The sequence below is a fragment of the Priapulus caudatus genome, unplaced genomic scaffold (assembly GCF_000485595.1).
Source record: "Priapulus caudatus unplaced genomic scaffold, Priapulus_caudatus-5.0.1 Scaffold131, whole genome shotgun sequence".
In the NCBI taxonomy this organism is placed as follows: Eukaryota; Metazoa; Priapulida; class Priapulimorpha; order Priapulimorphida; family Priapulidae; genus Priapulus; species Priapulus caudatus.
The window spans coordinates 122,800-140,060 of NW_014577192.1; the positions used below are offsets into that span (position 1 = coordinate 122,800).

Sequence of the window (17,261 nt, forward strand, 5' to 3'; positions counted from 1 at the left end):
TCCGTTCTCGCAAATACTCGTGTGCGCACGCGCAGCCAGAAGATTTCTTTTCCGGTTTGGCCCTAACCAAATACAGCAGGTTATATAGTATTTTATTACAAATCTAGATGCTATGATTTAATCCTACGTTATATGTATTAGTTAGTCAAGCGTTTACAAAGTAGAATAATTGCTTAACACGGTTGTGATTATTTGGTTACTTAGTCTCGATATTTTCGCTACAACACGGTACTCAAATTCAGAAACAGACGCATAGTTTACTGTCTATGTGTACAGTTTGGTTAAAATCGACTAAAGCTTGAGCCTTCGTATCGATACGTACGGTTAATTTGCTATGTTCGGTAAACTCATGTTCACTGTACTGTGTACTTTCTACGTACACGTCATGTCCGACTGTATTTCACATAATTAAAAGGGTAAAAGCCTCATTGTTAAAGAGTAGCACAGCCTCAGGAATTGGTTTTAGAAATTGACTGATGCCATCGGCATCACTCGGTGATAACAGTTTCTGTCCATACACACAAATAGTTAGGCTAACAGAGTACCGCGTAGTTGCTGGCATGTTCTTGCCAACACCTGATTGATTAACTCAGTAACTGTAATTTGATTATTGGCACTGTAGCAGTTTGTTTATTTTTGTGATTCTTATTTGCAGGATGTTGATGCCCAAGAAGAATCGTGTTGCTATCTACGAATACCTCTTCAAGGAGGGTGTGATGGTAGCGAAAAAGGACTTCAATGCTCCCAAGCACCCAAACCTTGATATACCAAACCTGCATGTCATCAAAGCTTTGACGGTAAATGATGGAATTCCATTATTAGAAATGTGCATGTTTAGCTTTTACCCAATATGTTACCTTGCATAAGAAACTTCTTTTGCTAGCTAATATTACAAGTTAATTGGAATTTAATTTATGGACTGGAGAGTATCGGAAGACGTAGACACATAGGTGTAAATCATTGCACACTTCATGTCTATTTGAAGCATCATGAATTGACCTGGATTTAGTTCGAACTTTGCATGCATTATTAATTTAGTTTTTATTGAGCAGTTGTAGATGGACTCGTCCTTTTTAAATGATCAAGTCACAATTCTGCAAACTCGTAAAAACTTATCTTGAAACAAAGCTGAGAACAGGGTTGATCACAATGTCACTCACACTGTGCTGTTGATTTAACATGTGGCCCACATAAGCAGCGTTGCCAGCTCCGTTGCTGGGTGCAACCGTAATACTCGGGGGTTTCTTATACATAGGAGGCACAGTGGCGCACCACCGTTGTCAAATTTAACATCCCCGTTGTGGAAATGTTCCTGTATTTACTAATAAATATATCCTGTCGGGGTTCTCCAAGAGCACTTATAGCCTGGCGGGCCGCCAGGCTATCGTCGAGCCCCGCCATCCTAAAATGCACCCGCCACTCTAAATATCATAGCCCCCGGAACCCCCTAGCACGCAAACCGCCTTCGGCGATTTGCAACTAGTACCGTAAAGGCAGCAACCCCATGCTATAATGCAAAAGCTTGGAGAACTCTGCCTGTAACTATATACCTATAAGTATATCAATACATCCTGTATTTGAATCCATCATGCGCATTTTTTCCCACCAAACTGGCCATTTACCTCCTTGTTTAATTTTCCCTCGAAAGAAACCCTGATACAGACCTGTTTTTGTTAAAGAAGCGTTCATTCAGGGTACAAATGACTAACAGTTTCACTGCCGTGTATAAGTCTGTATTCCGTTAAAATTTGAATTGAGATGTTTTTAATTCTCTTTGGCAGTCGCTTAAATCTCGAGGATATGTGAAGGAACAGTTTGCCTGGAGGCATTACTACTGGTATCTCACAAACGAAGGCATCCAGTATCTTAGAGACTTCCTTCACCTGCCACCGGAGATTGTGCCAGCAACTCTCAAGAGACAGACCCGAGCTGAGCCTGCACGCCCAAGGCCCAAGGGTGAGCATGTTGTACTTGATGTTGATTGCCTCTTGCTAACCAATGTAAATGCAACGTGCATAGAATACTGGTAGTATAAGAAAATTAACTAGCATCTCGATTAGGGGTGTAACGATATACCGGTATATCGGTATATTGCAATATATTTTGAAAACTCGATATATCGCGATACAACTTCCGGATATCGATATTTAAAATCTGCCACTCTAATGGCGAATTACGCCAATTTTCTGCTATAACATGATCTTCGCAACACACACACGATCTTTCATAGGCAAGTTCATTGTACGCTACACATAAAACTGTTTGAGTGCGCGCGTGCGTGCGTGAGTGAGTGAATGTCTGTCTGTGTGTGCGTGTATGTCAGTTGTCGGTCTGTGCTTAGGGCATCCTCACAGTGCTTGGGGGCATGCTGGCAGTGCTTTTGGGGCTTGCTGGTAGTCATTGGGGCATGCTGGCAGTGCTTTGGGGCATGCTGGCAGTCCCTGGAGCATGCTGGCAGTGATTGGGGCATACTGGCAGTGCTTGGGGCATGCTGGTAGTGCTTGGAGCATGCTGGCAGTGCTTGGGGCATGCTGGCAGTGCTTGGAGCATGCTGGCAGTGCTTGGGGGCATGCTGGCAGTACTCGCGCCCGTGGCATGCTGGCAGCGCTGGAGGGCGTGCTGGCAGTACTTAGGACGTGCTGGCAGTGCTTGGGGGCATGCTGGCAGTGCTTGGGGGCATGCTGGCTTACTTAGGGGCATGCTGGCAGTGCTTGGGGGCATGCTGGCTTACTTAGGGGCATGCTGCCCTGCTGTCCATGAGTGTTAGAGGTGGGTTAAACCTACTACCCTGCTGTCATGAGTGTTGAAGGTGGGTTAAACCAAATACCCTGCCGCCATGAGTGTTAGAGGTGGGTTAAACATACTACCCTGTCGTCATGAGTGTTAGAGGTGGGTTAAACGCTACTACCCTGCGTCATGGGTGTTGAAGGTGGTTAAACCTAAATACCCCTGGCCGTCATGCTGTTAAAAAGAGGTGGATTAAGTCTAGCTACCGCTCTTCCGCCATAAGGTAAAGTGGGGTAAACCTACTACCCTGCCGCCATGAGTTTTAGTAAGGTGGGTTAAACTAGCTAGCCTGCCCCAATTGTTTAGAGTGTTAAACATACTGACCCTGCCGCCATGAGTGTTAGAGGTGGTTAAAGCCTACTAGCTGCTGCTTTTCATGAGTGTTGAAAGGTTAAAACCAATACCTACTGCCGCGCATGAGTGTTAGAGTGGATTATAGCCCTAACTACTCACCGCGCGCGTGCCGGCCGCCTGCCGCCTATAAGTGTTAAAGGGTGGTTTAAAAACCTACTACCGTGCCGACCAATGATGTTTAGAGGTTCGGTTATAGACATACTACCGAACTGCTTCATGATGTTGAAGTGGGTTAACCAAATAACCGCCGCCATGCGTGTTTAAGGTGGTTAAGCCTACTACCCCTGCCGCAGATTGTTAAGAGTGGTTACAAAACGACTACGTTGCCGCTCATTGATGTTAGAGGTGGTTAAACATACACCGCGCCGGCCATAAGTTAAAGGTGTTAAACCTACAACCCTGCCGCCATTGAGCTGGTTAAGTCGGTTACACCATACTACCTTGCCGCCACAATAGGGTTAGAGATGGTTAAACATACCTACCCTGCCGCCAGAGGTTAGAGTGGGTTAAACCTACTACCTGCCGCCATCAGTGTTAAAGGTGGGTAAACATACTACCTGCGGCCATGAAAGTGTTAGACGGTGGTTTAAAACCTACTACCCTGCCGCCAGAGTGTTAATGTGGTTTAAACCTACTACCGACTCCGCCATGAGTGTTAGAGTGGTTAAGCCTACTACGTCTGCGCCATGAGTCAGAGTGGGTTAAGGCCAACTACCCCTGCCGCCATGATTTTAGAGGTGGTTAAACTACTACCCTGCCGCCATGATGTTAGAGGTGGGTTAAGCCTACTACCCCTGCCGCATGAGTGTTTAGAGTGTAAAACATACTACCCTGGCCGTCATGAGTGTTGAAGGTGGGTTAAACCAAATACCGCGTGGCCGCCATAAGTGTTAGAAGTGGTTAGAGCCTACACTACCGCCTGCCGCCATGAGTTTGAATGGTAAACATACTACCTCTGCGCCATGAGTGTTAGAGGGGTTAAACCTACTACCTGCCCGCCATGAAGTGTTAAAGGTGGTCTAAACACTACTACCCCTGCCGCCATGAGTTAGAGTGGGTAAACCTACTCCCCTGCCGCCGATGAGGTTAGAGATGGCTTAAACCGAACCCTGCCTCCGGTCAGTGTTAAAGGTGTTAAACATAACTACCTGCCGACCATGATGTTAAGGTGGGTTAAACCTACCTCCCCTGCCGCCATCAAGTGTAAAGGGGTGTAAACATCCTACCGCTGCCGCCATGCTGTAAGTGGGTTTAAGACCTAAGTCTACCGCTGCCGCCAATAGATTGTTAAGGTGGTTAAGACTCTATACCCTGCCGCCATGCGTTGTTAGAGTGTTAAACCTACTAAACCCTGCCAACCAATGAGTGTAAGGTGGTTAAGCCTACTACCCCTGCGCCATCAGTGTTAAAGGTGGTTAAACCTACTACCCTGCCGCCATGAGGTTAAGAGTGGGTAGAAGCCTACTACCCTGCCGACCATGAGTTTAAAGTGTTAAACATACACCCTCCCGCCATGATTGTTAAGTGGGTTTAAACATACTACCCGCCGGCCATCATGATTACGAGTGGTTAAGCCTACTACCCCGTGCCGCCATGAGTGTAAAGGTGCGGTTAAACATACTACCCTGGCCGCCATGATGTTAGAGTGTTAAGCCTACTACCCTGCCGCCATAAGTGTTAAAGGTGGTTAAACATACTACCCTGCGCGCCATGAAGTGTTAGAGAGGTGGTAAACATACCCTGCCGCCATCAAGTGTTAGATGTGATTAAACATACTACCCTGCCGTCCATGAGTGTTAACGTGTGCGCCCCCAAAACAGCTTTTAATGCTTAGAGTTGGAGATCTCTGCGTAACTCCAACGCGCGTTAAAGAGGCGGTCCCGCTCGTTCCGGTGCGCGCGCGTGCGAGAGATACGAACATCTACGTATACGCCGTTAGTGGCCGGCAATGTGGGCCTCCGTAATAGTCGTCTGCCGGCTTCGTCACACGTCAGACATCGCTGAGCGGCGCGCACGCCTCCATCGCGTCCTCGTACTTCGGCCCTTTTCGTCTTCGTCTCCGTCGCGTTACGTTCTCAGAACTGTAAGCGAATTCGCGTGAATATGTTATTTGTAACAGAAGACTATGATAAAGCTAAGGTAAAATAACATCAGATTTATATATTGAAAATACTCAGCCAGACAGCCAATGAATGGAAATTCAGTCCTTAATATCGAACGAGGCAATAGTTCCAAAAGCTATGCTTAATGGCGCTAGCTGTTATTAATATTACAAATGTATTAGAGAGAAAGGGTGCTAATGCTGCTGTAGATTGGAATAGAATTTGCGAGGATCCAAAGATCGTTTATACTTCGGAATGCAGTCGGTAGCATTTGCAATTAGGATAGCTTGATCTACTGCGCTATCGCTCATCTATATATACACAAACATGTATTCGAGCCTGGGCTACCGAAAACAATAAAAGTGAATATAGTATGCTGCCAATTGCCTACGAGGACGCGTCGCTTCGTGTATACCTTCAAGTTGCCTGACAGACCTCGTAAAACAGCTCTCAACCCCACGTCCTCTAAGCCAACTTACAGCCTAGCCCCACATACGCAGTTCCCCTGAATTCTGCACGGGAACTGTGTATCGCGTGTCGACCGACCGATGCGTTCTGAATGAAAAGCGCATATTTACATTGAAACGTATACCAAAGCGCCCTACTTTATGGTAAACGGTAGTTATATTTCCGTATGTATTTCTTCGCCATCTATTTCGTAATAGTTTAACCATTGAATTTGCTCGAATGCATGCAACGTTGTTTAATTTTATTCCGAGTGTAGCAACTAGAAGCAACATATTATGAGAAACAAAAATCTTTTCAACGCCAACTTGCCTTTTTCACCGCGGTCCTTGCCTCCTCACATCCACACGCCGCATGTCATTGAAGTTGACTGAATATCGACTCCTCCTCTCTCTTCATCATTCAATCGTCGTCATCACTCATCGCGCAATCAGCAACGCAGCACGCTGTCATACGCCATCATCATCCGTCGTCGTGTCGTCGTCGTCGTCGTCATCATCGTTATTGCCGTTAACGTGGTCGCCATAGCGGTCACAACTTTCCACCCGCCGTTTTGCGTGTCTCGCTTGTCAAATCCTGCATATTTTCCCCTTTGCGACGCCGCTCTGCATCCCCGACGTCGGCCGGTACTCTTGATGACTGTCGGCCGTATCAAGCCGACCGGCAACCCTAGAGTATAGACGCTGTCGTCGTCGCCCAAATCTTCTAACCGCATGCCGCAATGATCGTCGCCCAGTGCCCGACGAACTCGTCGCGAACCAGACTAATTGCGTGCCGAATGTCGTCATGTGCGTCGCGCCGAGGGAAAATGATGCCCAACACATGCCTCAGCTGCCACTGTTCCGATAAAGACAGGAACGCTTCGACGGTAGCTTTCGCGTTCTCATCCCTCAGCGCTCAATCCACTGACATCCTCAGCGCGTGCCGCAGGCTCGAGTCTCCTCTCAGCGTCTCCGTCCGACTGGCCTGTCATAGTTGTGAATATCGTGTACGAGTCGCTCGCACGTGGTACCGCCCCCGAGAAAGAAAAATCTTGCTCCGTCGCCTCCGTCTTACCGTGTCGCTGAAGTCAAGATGGCCGTTTGATTCGTCGTGAAACGCCGTCACGTGGGTCGCAATAACGACAGCAGCCCGCATGTGACGACATCCGACTGAAGAGACACCGCAGTGTCGACAAGTGCTGTTAATGGCAGCCTCGATGAGCTAATGATGTTCGTATATACGCGAGAGCTATCGAGAGGACACGTCGAGACGCGCTTGACCAATCGCGTTGAGTCTGGTGTCCGTAAATGTTGGCGTGGCATGGCCGTCACGGCAGTCGCGGTACGCGGTTGTCGCGAGGTGTAGTCCGCCGCGGTGAATTCGTGAGCGAGTTTGAAGGCCGCGTGGCGGCGCGTGACAGTCACGTAGCGCCGTTGACATGGCGGCGGCTGATTAAGGAAAGTTTGCATCGTAGGCGCCCCCGCGGCGCGACATCGTATCTTGCAGGCGCGACCGCGTCTGCTCTGGTGCTCGGTTGACACTCATCGTTGGTACGCGAGTCCGGCTGCGCCGAGGGAAGACATCGCGCCACGTGCATAATACGATGGCTGAACTTACGGGGTGTTTTGCCGCCGCCGCCGCTTCGCTGCGTGCCAACCATCTCAAAATGGCCGACCGACTGCCTGCGTATGTACTGTGTCCAATGGGAGCGCCGAATAACTGCTCCTCGTCTTGTGGCAGGCGCAAAGCTCAGTCAGGGAATGGCGACGTTGGGTGGAAATTATGTCTATTGTTTGATCCATGGGAACGTTAACATGTGCTTGGACACTCTGGCAGCCACCATTGTACACTTGCTTGGTCTATTGTTGGACATCATTGTACCACTGTGCTTGTCCATGGCATTTCATCATTGTACACGTCTTGGTCCATGCAATCCCATCATTGTACACGTGCTTGCTCGCATGGGCATCCAATCATTGTACACGTGCTGGTCCATGGGCCATCCACCATTGTACACTTTGGTCCTGATTGGGCATCCATCATCGACACGGTGCTTGGCCCATGGCATCCATCATATTGTACACGGCTTGTCCAATGGGCATCCATCATCTAAACTGTGCTTGACCATGCATCCATCATGAAACACGTGCTTGTCGTCATGGGCCATACCAATCATCGTACACGTGCTGACCATGGCATCCATCATTGACACGTGTTGTCTATGCCTCCATTAATGCTACACATGGCCTTGTCCTATGGCATGCCATCATTGTACACGGCTGCCTATGGGCATCCATTATGGACACATGCTGTCTATGGCATCCACATTGTACACGGTCTTGTCTATTGGCATCCATATTAACATGCTTGGTCCATGGGCATCCATCCTTGTACACGTTTTGACACCGGCGGCTGCTGTCTGCCAGCCAGACCTGCGCGTATGCGTCGCTGGATCGCCAAGAGACGTATGAAATCTCGTCATTTCTCGCGCTTGTTGTAACGTCGTCTCATCTGCGAATCCTGAAGGCCCGTAAGTATCAGCCGATGCGTCGGAATACGTTACCGATAGGTGTCGCTCGTCTCCGATAGGCAGATCAACGCCATGCTCATCGACTTCGTAGGCTTCTGCGTAGTCTGGGAGTGATGAGAGACAGACCACTATTGGGCGTAAGGAGTAGTAATGTAGTTATAGTTAAACGTAGAGATTGTTTACTAATAAACAGATGATGGCGATCTTACTCGTTCTAAACCCTCGTCTTTTGAAGGTTATACGCACGTAAGTATTGGCCTTCGCCCAATAATTGAACAATTATTGTTCACCCATTTGAATTGTGCGGTATTTCGTCTCTGAGAAACGGATGTTTTTATTATATTTCTGTGATAATATTTAGCGAAAAATGCAGTAATCTGCATTTACACCTATGTTAGGTGCCTCATCGACGTGTAGAAAGCATGAAAAGTAAAATTAGTCTTGTGAAAAAAATTATGCTATTCTGTCCAGTGATGCACGTACACTTTACAGTTTTCTTGTTACAGAGCAAGATGTTAAGTTACTATAGTGGTTCGTTGGGGGTAACTTCGTAAATTACCAGCGCATGAGAAGTGTTTTGGCATTTCTATTTTTGCGCGACACACACGCGCACGCACACACGTACACGCACACAACACGCTACATGCACCACACACACACCACCACACGACAGCACACACACACAGCCACATCACACACACACCACAACACACACACACAACTGCCCACCGCCACCACCCGCCCTGCCGTGGTACCTGGCCGCTGATGACGATCGATAGCGCTCCAGAGCGCTGGTATTATTCCCCGCTTCCGCTCTCGCGAGCAGCGCTGGCTGGACGCTTGCGCGGTGCGTCTTCGAGATCCTTCGCATCTCTAATAGCTGAGAAAATAATAAGCGTTGGCTAGAGATCGTTGATCGATCACCCTAAGCTCTGGACATTTCCAAATACGCTGCAGTGGTTAGAACTATATACAAACTAGTTTCGCTCTATGAAACAGCCCACACACATACACACGTCACACACACACAACACACCACACACGCGCCGCGCCGCGGCCACAACACATCGAACACAGACACACACACACACACACAACACACACACACACACCATACTACAAGCACGCACCCACCAATACACACACACACACACACTACATCAATACATACACGACACACACACACAGTTCACACAACACACACACAACACAACACACACACAACACACACACTACACGCAAGCACGCACATCACCAATAACACAAACCACCACAGCACCACACACGGCACACACAACACAACCACACATCATACACCACACACGCACACACAGCACACACAGACACACACAATACACGCAAGCACGCACACACCAATACACACACACACACACACACAACACACAACACACCCACACACACGCACGCATCACACACAGCACACACACACACACACACACACACACACATACACGCAGTACAGTATAATATATCCATATATATCGGATATATTATACTATTATACTCTCCTTACACTTATTTATAGTATTCCTGTGCACCGGAGTAAGCCTAAATTTCGTTATTCCGTAAGTGCTCTACTTTCTGATATCATTGATCTGCAAGCTGATAAGCGTGTCACGACAGCGAAAGGGACTGAAGGGGACCTAGTAGGTGGTAGCTCGTCTGTGAATCGAAAAATTTGAAAAGATTCTTTTATTTTGAGGTTTTGCGGCATTTCGAGCTTTAATTCGAGCAGAATTATTACTGTCAAAAATTCGGAGAATGTCGGCGAGCAATAATAACTCTAGGCAAAAAAAGCATTTTCCCGGGAAAACTAGGTTGCATTACGAAAGCGTTGCCGTCTCGTCTGCTGTGAATCTCAAGCGGCTAAGCGTGAGCGCACGCTGTTATTGTAGTCGGTAAACAAGTAACAGGCGGGCTGGCCGGAATTAATTACATCTCTGCCTCTAAACACAACATGAGCGAAGCTTTTCTGGTTCCAATGACGAAAACTACGATATGAATTACATGACCGACGTACGCTGACAGCACAATGATGACACCCAGCCCCCTCCGTCCCCAGCTTCCACGATCTGACATGATTCTAATCTGAAATCCACAACCCCAACACCTACGCTATGTTTTCCCACACCTACCGTAGTTACGGCGCTATGTTTTCCCACACCTACCGTAGTTACGGCGCTATGTTTTTCCACACCTACCGTGGTTATAACTGCGAATTCGGTGGGCCGTTGTGCTGCTCCTGTCATCAGAATGAAGAAAGACGAAAACCCAAGCATTGCACTGACCTGGGCCCCGGAGGGGAAGAGAAAAAAGGGAAGGCCAAGGGAAACATCACGAAGGACAGTGAAGAAAGAAAGGATTACATTAGGGGTTAAAACATGGAACGAGGCCGAAAGAGCTGCAACGATAAAACGTCATGGAGAAATTTGATTTCCAGCTCTATTCTCCACGAGGAGAGAAGGAACTAAGAGAAGAAGAAGAACGACCGTGGTTATACACTGCATTATGCGGCCCCTATACTTGGAATCCAAGATGGCCGCCTTCCTCTACCTTGGTGAAGTGGCTCCTATCAAAAATTGAAAGCTAAGGTAATGAATAGTACAGGGAATAAGTTTGGTGCTTTTATCCGGAACGTCCCCCATCCTTCTCAGATCTGGACCTAAGCCACCTGACTAATTCTACACGTGACATATACGCTCCCCGCAGGTACCCACGAGCCAGATGTCGAAGTAGGCCGCCTTAATGAGGTCGTCCATGCTGTCGGCGATGACGTCGGCGACGTACGGCAGTCGCTTGACGAAAGTGATGATGCGACTCATGCAGGCGCGGATGGCGGTTATCAGGTGGCGCCACATGGTGGCAACCGTCTGTCGCTCCTGTAGCCCAGCTAACTGCATTGCACGGTGAGAGAAACAGCGCTGTAACATGGCGAGAGACAGCGCGGTAACATCTTCTGTCCTGCCGCCATCAGTGTTAGAGGTGGGTTAAACATACTACCCTGCCGCCATGAGTGTTAGAGGTGGGTTAAACCTACTACCCTGCCGCCATGAGTGTTAGAGGTGGGTTAAACCTACTACCCTGCAGATTTTTTTTTTTGGCTTTTATTTATTTCAGAGGTAAAATTGTAGTGGCAGCCCTCGGCCACCATATACCTCCTCTCTATTTTGAATGCATAATTTTCGCAAAATATTAAAATTCTCGGGAGATATTGCGCATGCGCGAGCACCGTTTTAGGCGTGCAGTACAGACTGAAGACAACTGCATAATATCGCTTGCTGAGAGAGGGAGTAAGTGTTGGGAGACTGAGGAAATGCAACAGGGAAGATAACTGGGGCGGAAGAAAAAGAGAGAGGATGAGCGACAAACAGGGGAGGCAAGGGGACGGGCGGAAGCGGATGAAGTAGGTATTTTGCACCCTACAGGCTAGGGCGCTCTCCTAATTATGATCACAGGTCTACTGATAACAATTAATTACAGAAATCGATGCTGAGATGATACCCTATAACCAATTTAAATTCATAATCATCACAAAATATAACAACGGTGCGAGCGATAAAATCGTCGAGCGGAGACTATGTCCAGCATCATATTATGTGCATATGGCCGTCGGCCGTACGAAAAAGATGGCGCTCTAGCTGCAATTCGCAGATACGCAGGCGCTCGGCGAATTTTACCACGTTTTCCTATAGTCGGATAGCCCGACAATGATTTGAATTCATAATTTCATCGCATGCTCTATATTTTCGGCGCGAACGGGCATGCAGAAATCCAATATTTCCCCGTTTGAATCTGAGCAATAAAAAAATGAATTCGTAATTGAAACACATACGCGGTTTATTGGGAATATCTACAGTTAATTTATAGCTGTAGTTTCGCACTTGCTTTAATGTTGTATGTGTAGACGAAATATAACAAATATGAACTGTATTTTCTGTTACTTTTACTCTGTGGGGAGAATAAAACGAAAGTTGAAACCTGTCGTTGTTTCACCGTTGAAAACTTACGTTGTTGCATTGTCGAAAACTGACGTTCTTGCATTGTAGAAAACTGACGTTGTTTCAACTAACAAATACAACAAGTTTTCAACGCTGTTTCAACGTTGGCTCCTGACGTTGTTTCAACATTATTCCAACGTTATTTGCCTATATGGATCTTTAAGCAGTTTTGTGGGCCTGACGAACGTTATTGAATTATGTAATGTAACGTTTTGAGCCATTGTTACATGAGGAGAATTTTTGGGGTTTGTGTTCCTCAAACTTCGGTCGTTTTGCATTACCAACAACTAGAGTAACAAATTGGCAGTTGTTAAATGCAGTCCTAGCTTGGCCTCGTGGAATGCCATTTAATGCACATCAACAATAAAATTACAGCAAAACAGCAAGGGCTTTCATTTATTGCAAAACTAGTGGTATAACAAGCACGTATTTGTTAGCTAAACTGTGCAAGTGACAGTTAAACGCGGCAGCAGAGCCATTCACAAATTCTACGCTACTACCTGCTAGACCACTATTCTGTTCCATGGAGCTCAATGACGGCTCACAGAGCTCCGCGATTCAGCAGATCCTCCACGATCTAGCAGATCCTCCGCGATCCAGCAGATCCTCTGTGATCTGGCAGAACCTCTGCAAACCAGCAGATTCTCTGCAATCCAGCAGATTCTCTGCGATCCAGCAGCTCTGCGATCCAGCAGATCCTTTGTGATCTGGGAGAACCTCTGCAATCCAGCAGTTTCTCTGCGATCTAGCAAGCTTTTTCATTATAGCATGGCGGGTGCTGCCTTTACGGTCCTAGTAGTAGTTGCAAATCGCCGAAGGCGGTTTGCGTGCTAGGGGGGTCCGGGGGCTATGATATTTAGCATGACGGCTATGATATTTAGAGTGGCGGGTGCATTTTAGGATGGCGGGGGTCGACGATGGCCGCCAGGCTATAAGTGCTCTTGGAGAACCCTGAATGGGTGTGAATGTTAATAATTTCAAGAGTGAATAAAAACGAAAACAAAAAACCATTTTTATTCACTCCTAATAGTGTGTATTACGTTATGATAACGGAATATCTCTTTTCTATCCTTCTTTACAGAGAGGTGGCTATGGAAGAGGGAGACCAGCACCGCAATGATGAGTCAATCGCTGCTGTACATAACGGATTATTAACGAAATAAAAAAAACTCTGACATAATTGACGTTTTGTATTTAGTATTTATTGTTGGTGGGAGTGAAGGCAAACCAAACAATTACAATTAAAAGAAGGCACTCGGTTGCCAGTATACTTTATTATCACAACAGCGCCACCTATGGAAACAATACCGTAGAATGTAATGTCTAGAAGTGACTTTCTGAGGTGCAAGTATGTGGAACTAAATGTTTAATTCCAAAAATATATTGCTACTAAAAAGGTACTACATAAAAGCAAAAATGCGTTTAGTTAAATGGAAACATGATTACATTATTAGTGTTTTTACATTAATCTTAACAATATTTATAGACTCCAGTATTTATTTTGAAATCATTGCTCAAAAGTGCAAAATCTGAAAAAAATGGAGCAAAATACAGTCTAACCTCATACCAGATAAATTACTGGTTACACCAACTTGAAAAACACTAGGAATTCTCGCGCTATCTTGAGATAGTCCGAGATTCGCAAGAAATGGTGGCGGTAATCAAAACGAGTAATCGAAATAGTAATAATTAGATTCGTTCATGTTTTGGAGAATATTGCTAAGTACATGTACAAAGGTTCTAAGAGAAGACGTTTTATCATTACTCTAGACAGTTGCTGTTACTCAAGCAATAATAGGAAGTGTCGTAAAAGTGGGGAAAACACGAGACTGGTTGGAAATTATGTTCGAAATAAATACTTCAACAGCAATGTACATGATACTACCTTTCTAAGATTTTCTGCAAAGAGAATCCGTACGACGTTTCAACGTTGGATTTTGGTTGCGATGTTGCCAACATAAAAAAACAGTCTTCGATCGTATTTCAAGTACGTCAATTCAACGTCGCGACAAGATGTTGATTCAACGTTGGATTTTGGTTGCGACATCGAACAACATGTATAAACAGCATCTGTTAAATGTCTTTTTAACTACGTCTCAATTCAACATTGTAAAAAGACGTTGGTTCGACGTTGCAAACATGTCGGTCACATAATAAACGGGTGATTATCATCATCGTCAATAATGACGATGAAGAAGACGGCAAACAACGCTTTACGGATCGGGGGTCGCGGGGCTTCGGACGCGGAGAGTGGGCCGGCGACCACACGAAGGGAGGTGTCCAGGAAGACGGGACGAGAGAGGGAGATGCCTCTACGGGAGGCCGCGGCACTGACTGGGAGGCGACAGCCGACATCTCTGGGGGGGGGGGAGTTTGCGGCGGGGTGTCGGAGAGGGAAGCCACTGCAGCCGAAAGGACGCACCGGCGGAGAAGGGTCTAGGGTCTCTCCTAAATCGTCGACCGGAGACTATGTTGTGAGACTGAGGAAAGGCAGCGGAGAAGATAGCTGGGGCGGGAGAAAAAGAAGGAGGCTGAGCGAAAGAGAATGGAGCAAGGGGACGGGCGAGAGCGGACGAAGTAGGAAATTTGCACCCCACAGGCTAGGGCGCTCTCCTAATTATGAACACAGGTCTGCTGATAACAATTAATTACAGAAATCGATGCTGAGATACGCAATAACCATATTAAATTCATAATAATCACAAAATATAACTCTTCTAGTGAGATATTGCGCATGCGCTAGCACACAAACGTAGCCAGATTATGCACTGGTTTGTATATGCAGCGGGTACCTTACATGCAAGGTCTTCGTCCTATTTATTAACTGAGGTCTACTAATGGAATATTATTATATAAATCTTTGCTAGAATACCTCTATGGTGGCCGAGGGCTGCCACTACAATTTTACCTCTGAAATAAATAAAAGCCAAAAAAAAAATCTAAATCAAAATCAAATTCAAATTCAAAACGAAATCAAAATCGAAATCAAAATCAAAATCAAAATCAAAATCAAAATCAAAATATGAAATAAAATTCAAAATCAAAAAACAATAATCAAAATCAAAAATAAATGCAAATCAAAATAGCAATCAAAACGAAATCAAATCAAAAACAAAATAAAACGAAATCAAAATCAAAATCAAAATCAAAATCCAAATCAAAATCAATAACGAAATCAAAATCAAAATCAAACTCAAAATCAAAATAAAATCAAACGAAAATCAAAAATCATAAAATCAAAATAAAATCAAATCAAAACAATCAAATCAAAATCAAAAATCATAAACACAATCAAAATCAAAATCAAATCAAAAAATCAAAACGAAACTCAAATTAAAAGTACAGTGAAATGAGTTTGTCGTTGGCCGAGAGCTGGCCAAAGTGAAATCAGTTTTCGCGTTGGCCGAGAGCATGGCCAAAGTGAAATCAGTTTTCGCGTTGCCGAGAGCGCCAAATAGTGAAATAGTTTCGCTTTGCCCGAGAGCTCCAATATGACTGGTACTCGTTCGCCACGTTCACTCCGGCATATATCACTTCGCTATACACTGAAGTTACGTGCGGGCGGCCGTATGGAAGTGATTATAATCCAACGGCCGGCTTTGTGGGATAAGATTCAACTTAATGGCTAGGGAACGCGTGGGAGAAGGGGAGCGTGTTGGAGAAGGAGGAGGGGAGAAGCTGTGGAGAAAGGAGGAGGGGAGAATAGGAGTAAGGTGGTGGAGAAGGAGGGGAGAGGCTGGTGGAGGAGGAGGGAGAAGGAGAAAGGAGAAGGAGGGAGAGAAGGAGCTGGTGAAGAGGAGGGGAGAAGGGAGAAGCTTGGTGGAGAAGGAGGAGGGGGAGAAGCTGGTGGATGAAGGAGAGGGAGTAAGCTGGTGAGAATGGAGGAGAACTGTGGAGAAAGGCAGGAAGGGAGAAGAGGGGGAGAAGGGAGCCTGGGAATGAGAAGGGGAAAGGGGAGCTGGTGGAGAGGAGGGGGTGAGAAGGGACTGGTGAATGAGGAGAGTGGGAGAGGGAAAAGGTTGTGAAGGAGGGGAAAAAGCTGGTGGAGAGAGGAAGGGGAGAAGGCAAGAAGGTGTAGATAAAGGAGCGGAGAAGCTGGGTGTGAGAAGGGGGGAGAAGCTGGTGGAAAGAAGAGGAAGGGGAGAAGGAGGGGATAATCGAGAGGCTGGTGGACTGGAGGAGGGGAGAAGGGGAAGGATCGAGGAGGGGAGAAGGGAGGCTGGTGGCAGGAGTGAGAGGGAAGAACGAGAAGTTGTGGAGGAAGGGAACAAAGCTGGTGGAGAAGAGAATGGAGAAGGAGGGGGAGAAGGGAGGCTGGTGGAAGAGAAGGGGGAAAAGGGAGATCTGTGTGGAGGATGAGGGGGCCGAAGGGACTGGTGGACAGAAGAGGTAGAAGGAAAAGTTGATGTAGGAGTGGAAAAAAGCTGTTGCGAGAAGGAGCGAAGGGAGAAGGAAGAAGGTGGAGAGAAGGAAGGAGGGATGAAGCGGTGGAGAAGGAGGGGCCGAAGCTGGTGAGGAAGGAGAGGAAGCGGGAGAAGAGGGTGGAGAATCGGAGCTGTGGAGCGAGGAGGGGGAGAAGGGAGAAGGGGAATAAGGAGGGGGAGAAAGGGAGCTGGGTGGAGGAAGAGGGGAAGAACGGAGAAGGACTTGTGAGGAGGGGAAAAGCTGGATGGAGAAGTGAAGGAAGGGGAGGATAGGAGGGGGAGAAGGGAGCTGGTGGATAAGAAGGGGAAGAGGGACGCTGGTGGAGGAGGAGGGGGGTAAGAATTTGGACTGTGGATTATAGGTAGGGGAGAAGGTGAAAAGGTTTGTGAGGAGGGAATAAGCCTAAACTGGATGGAGAAGGAGAAGGGGAGCAAGGAGATGAAGGTGGTAGTAGAATGAGGGAGGGGAGAAGCTGGTGAGAAGGGAAGGGGAGACTAGCTGTGGAGAAGGAAGGTAAGGGGAGAAGACGGGGAGGTAATCGGAGCATGGTGGAGGAGAGGGGGAGAAGGGAGAAGGGGATAAGGAGGGGGAGAAGGT

The 17,261-nt window shown here is 46.8% G+C and overlaps 1 protein-coding gene and 1 long non-coding RNA gene across 2 annotated transcripts in view; both read left to right on the forward strand.

Moving 5' to 3' along the window:
• Window positions 1-3: 3 nt before the first annotated feature.
• Window positions 4-17,261, forward strand: part of LOC106805875 (40S ribosomal protein S10-like) — a gene marked incomplete at its 3' end in the record, with an annotated part of 24,872 nt that continues 7,614 nt past the window's right edge. Inside the window, 3 exon segments of the mRNA XM_014807647.1 lie at window positions 4-79; window positions 656-797; window positions 1,782-1,956. Coding sequence (XP_014663133.1) covers window positions 657-797; window positions 1,782-1,956 — 316 coding nt within the window.
• On the forward strand, window positions 4,846-13,423 carry LOC106805876. Its single transcript, XR_001393477.1, has 3 exons — window positions 4,846-4,858; window positions 6,684-6,685; window positions 13,321-13,423. It is a non-coding gene; the product is annotated as an uncharacterized LOC106805876 (long non-coding RNA).